Source organism: Sceloporus undulatus, chromosome 4 (genome assembly GCF_019175285.1).
Source record: "Sceloporus undulatus isolate JIND9_A2432 ecotype Alabama chromosome 4, SceUnd_v1.1, whole genome shotgun sequence".
In the NCBI taxonomy this organism is placed as follows: domain Eukaryota; kingdom Metazoa; phylum Chordata; class Lepidosauria; order Squamata; family Phrynosomatidae; genus Sceloporus; species Sceloporus undulatus.
This window is the reverse complement of record NC_056525.1, coordinates 77,792,741-77,797,461: the sequence shown is the minus strand read 5'-3', so window position 1 is coordinate 77,797,461 and position 4,721 is coordinate 77,792,741. Positions and strand designations below refer to the sequence as shown.

Sequence of the window (4,721 nt, the reverse complement as noted above, 5' to 3'; positions counted from 1 at the left end):
GCCTTCGAGTTCACATTAGAAAGTGCACTGGCTTAACGTTTTAGACGCGTGTCTATGGATACACACACAAACACACTTGCTATATAACTACAACCAAATGTGTTCTGTATTTTGCAGAAAATTAAAAGTATCCTGGTTTTGACCAGGTTATGGACTGGACCCTGAACCATTGTTCGCAAATAAATTTCTTTGTGGATGCAAACTGGGTTGATAACTCAGCTTCTCAAAGTACGCTTTAAGGGTGGTTTGACCTCTCGGTTGTAAACTTAAAGCGGCTTCATTTCCCCGCAGTTTGGAAATAAAATCAATCATTCCCGCCTCCCTTTGATGGCTCCTTTCCCGTCCTTTAGAGCTAGCCTTAGCGACTTGGTATTGTTTTAAGAAAGCGACTGGCCAAACCGTCTGGGTTATCTTTTTTAAAGAATTCACAAACATTTATTAATTTACACCAAAGGTGGACAAAAAAAAAAAATCACGTTGCCTTTTCCACATCAAAGTATTCACAATTCTTTCAATAAAATAGGAAGGGTGCACAGTTAGTTAGTAGAAAGAGTCAAGCAGGCTCTGGTGGACAATATATACAAACACAAATAAATCCAGATACACAAGAAAACACACACGCTGAAGGGGCGGAGAGGAGGCGGGGGACTCCCTGGTCTCTCACAACCTTTGGAGAAGTAAACTTAAAAGTCATGCTTTGATTTATATTTTTTAAAAATCTCTCAGTTTAGGAAAATGGTGACTCCTAATGTGACAGATATTCAAGATAAAGTCTCCTTAGGGATTATTAATTTTTTTGAAAGAGACAGAAGAGGAAAATGAAGGGCGTCAGGAACTCTCTAGGGATGCAAAAGAGAAGCAATATTACTGGTCCGCCACCCACATAAAGGCTGCAATCCGAGGCATACAGACATGGGAATACCTCGCTCCGAATTCAGAGGGACTTGCTTCCAGGAAACAAGCATGAGCATCCCTTCGTTAGGGACGCATCTGCACTGCAGATGTAAACCGGTTTGACACTGCTTTAGCTGCCACGACTCAGTACTACGGAAATTCGGGTAGTTTTGCCAGACATTTAGCCTTCTCTGTCGGGGAGCTACGTTGCCACAACAAACTACAAATCCCAGGATTCGATACCCTTGAGCCATGGCAGCTAAAGGGATGTCAACCCGCATTGTTTCTGCAGTGTAGATGCATCCACGGTTAGGCTTGAAGTGGACAGCGGAGGGAGGGGATCTTTCGAAAACCTCAAAGGGTTGGACAGAAAAGGCACCGCTCTCAAACCACTTAACTCCGCTACAGTTTTGCAAAATATTAAGGGACCACTCTTGAACCATAGTAATATAAAGGTTGGTATAATAATTAAATGTTGCCATTCCTCTACACACCTTGGATCCCCAACCGCTGAAACTGCTGCTGGTAAATGGCTTAGGACTGCAACCTTAATTAAACTATCCCCGGCAATTCATTTATTTATTCAAGCCACCAGAAGATTGATTTGAAATGGATCGTTTCAGGTCCAAAACACACTGCAGAAATAATCCAGTTTGAGCCCGCGCTCAGTGCTAGCTGCAGTTTATTGTGGCGAGAAAACTATAATGTCACCCGGAATTCCCTAGCAGTGACTCAGAAAACTATAATGTCACCCGGAATTCCCTAGCAGTGACTCAGGGCAAAGCGGTCTGAAACCGGATTATTTCTGTAGTGTGTTTTGGACCTGAGATTCCTCCCCAGCCCCCATCCGCTCCTAAAAACACCGATCTTGAACAGGCAGGGAGACAGACACACGCGCACACATACACACACACCCAAATATCGATCCAGACGTCAAACAGGTTATTTTTCTTTCTTTTCTTTTCTTTTTTAAAAAAGGAAGAGTTCCTACCTTTTTAAAACACAATAGGAAGGCAATTGTGAGAGTGGAGAGGGGCGAGGGGGTGGTGATGGTGAAAGGAGGGATAAAGACAGATGGAGAGGGGAGGAGGGGGGGTTCCTGGTGTCTGGAGGCTTTCTCTAAAAAGGGCAACTGCTGAGGTTTGTGAGTTTGCTGGCAAAGTTCTGCCCTGACTGGAGGAGGGATTCGTGGGTCAGGTTCAAATGGCTCGGCAAGGGAGCCAGGGCCGGGGAAAGCATGGCCAGGACCTGGGCTTGACCCCCGGCGGTGCTGCTGCTGCTGCTGGTGGTGATGGTGGTGGTGGAGTTACTGGAGGGCGGAGGGCCGGATCCACCAGCCCCGCCGATGAGATTGTCTATGGAAAAGGAGGAGGGCCTGTTGCCGGGCCCCGTCTGGTCCGTCTTGAGGCTCTGCAGGAGGGAGGCGGTGGGGCTGAGCTGCCCGGCGGGGTAGAAGGCTTTCCGACAACTCAGCTCGCCCCCTAAGAAGGAGGAGAAGACCGACGGGGCAGCCACCGACGAAGCCACCGGCGGGGCAGGCAGGGCGCACGGCGGGGGCTGGAAAGGGAAAGTCCCCGTGGCCCCACCGCCAGCATTCCCTCCTCCTCCTCCCGCTACTCCTGGCCCTGCTCCCGGGTGGTGGTGATGGTGGTGGTGGTGGTGGAAACTCTGCAGCTGGAGCCCGTAGTTGTAGCCGTAGGGTCCGTAAGCGAAGCCTGGGAGGAAGGCGGCCGCAGCGGCAGCAGAGTCGGCTACAGCGGCGCGCAGGAGGAGCTCCGGGGGCTGCGGGTGGAGCTGCTGCTGCTGCCGCTTGAAGCGCTTCCTCCGCCGGAGGAAGGAGCCGTTGTCGAACATGTCGGCCGACTCCGGGTCCAAGGTCCAGTAGTTGCCTTTGCCCGGGTTGCCGGGCTCCCGGGGGATCTTGACGAAGCAGTCGTTGAGCGAGAGGTTGTGTCGGATGGAGTTCTGCCAGGCGGGGAACTTCTCCCGGTAGTACGGGAAGCGCCCGCTGATGAACTCGCAGATCTCGCTCAGCGTCAGCCGCTTCTTGGGGCTCTGCAGGATGGCCATGGTGATCAGGGCGATGTAGGAGTAAGGCGGCTTCACCAGGGGGTTCTTCCCACCGCCGCCTCCTCCAGAGGACGACGAGGAGGACGAGGAGGACGCTGGCACAACCGGAGCGGCAGAAGCAGACGTCGGGGCAGCCTCGGGCGGCAGCAAAGCGGAGGCGGCCGGGGTGGGTCGGCTGTCCCCCAGCGCCGTGGCCTCAGGCAGCTTCCGAAGCAGACGCAGTTCCTCCTCGTCTTCTTCCTCTTCCTCCTCCTCCTCCTCGCTGAACTTGGCCTGGCCATGTTCGTTGGGGGGGGCCCACCACGTCGATGTCGGCGTCCTCCACGTCCTCCGAGAGCCCCTCCTCCTCGTCCGAGGCAGTCACCACCGGAGAGGTAGCCGCCAACAAGCTGCAGGCGCGGCTGCTCCCGTTGCTGCAGCCCAGGGTCATGGCGGCGGTGCTAGGAGCAGGAGTAGTAGGAGTAGTAGGAGTAGTAGCAGCGGCCCTCTTTTCTCCGGCCGCCTCTTCCTCTCGCCCCCCCCCCTTAGTGGCCGAGCGGGGGAGGAGTCCCCGGAGGAGGAAGAGGAGGAGGAGAAGGCCTCCTCTTCCTCCCCCCCTTCTGCCTCTTGGGAGGGCTTAGAGTTTGGCACTGCCCCCAATCTCCAACGGAGGGGGCTTTGGGGGCTGGAGGGGGGCTGGGGAAGGGGGAGCTGGGGGTGGGTGGGGTGGGGGAAGAGAGAGGGGGTGGGGGGGAGAAAAGAAGTCCACCCCTCTCTTCTCGCGGTGCAGCTCCCACAGCCTCCAGGAGGATCTTGCAGGCACTGAGGCGCCTTGGAGCGCGGCACCCGTTTTTATAGGGCGGGAGGAGGGCGGCCCGCGTCACAGCCGTGGGTGGGGGCAAGCAGGGGAAGAGAGACCCCTCTCTCCCCTCCCCTCCCTGAGCCTCCAGACCCCCCCTCAGCCCCTCTCTCCAGGCTCCTGCGCTTGCTGCCCCCTCAGCCCCACTTTCTTCTTTTCCTAGCCCCCTTTCCATTATTAGAGGGGTGGTTGCACCTTCCAGGGTGTGCCCGCTGCTCCAGGCGGGAGGGTTGTTATTGTTGTTTATTTTCCTTTTCCTTTTCCAATGTTCCTGCCGCCTGCCCGCCTTCCACCCCCCACCCCCCGCATGCGCCATCTTGCCTTCTCCCGCTCAATTTATTTTTTCCCCGGCTCTGGAGAGTTCCAAGGCGAAGGCCTGGAGAAGCAGGAATGTTTGGGGTTTATACACACACACACACTCTCTCAAACCATTGGGCCACGCTGGCTCTCATGTATATATATATGGTAAAGGTAAAGGTATTCCCCTTTGACAAAATGTGCACGCACGCACACACACACACACACACACACACACAGAGTGTGTGTGTATAGTGTATGTGTGTGCATGCATATATGTGTGTATGTATGTATATATATACACACAGACATATATAGTGTATGTATAGTGTGTGTGTGCGTGTGCGTGCGTGCGTGCATGCGTGCGTATATATATATATATAGTGGGTGTACGTGCCTTACATACCTACATACACATATATATTTATTATTATTAAACTTTATTTATATAGCACTGTGATTTACACTTGGATGCCCACACACACACACCCACACACCACACACCTTGTCAAAAGGGAATACCTTTACCTTTATCCTTATATATATTATGAGAGCCAGTGTGGCCTAGTGATGGACTGCAACTCTGGGACCAGGGTTTGAATCCCCCTCAGCCACGGAACCC

At 53.5% G+C, this 4,721-nt stretch overlaps 1 protein-coding gene across 1 annotated transcript; it reads right to left on the bottom strand.

Moving 5' to 3' along the window:
• Positions 1-429: 429 nt before the first annotated feature.
• On the bottom strand, positions 430-3,618 carry FOXD2 (forkhead box D2). The gene is given in 2 exon segments (XM_042461460.1): positions 430-3,250; positions 3,252-3,618. Coding segments are annotated over 2 exon segments (1,380 nt in total). The 5' UTR covers positions 3,395-3,618; the 3' UTR covers positions 430-2,013.
• Positions 3,619-4,721: the final 1,103 nt, after the last annotated feature.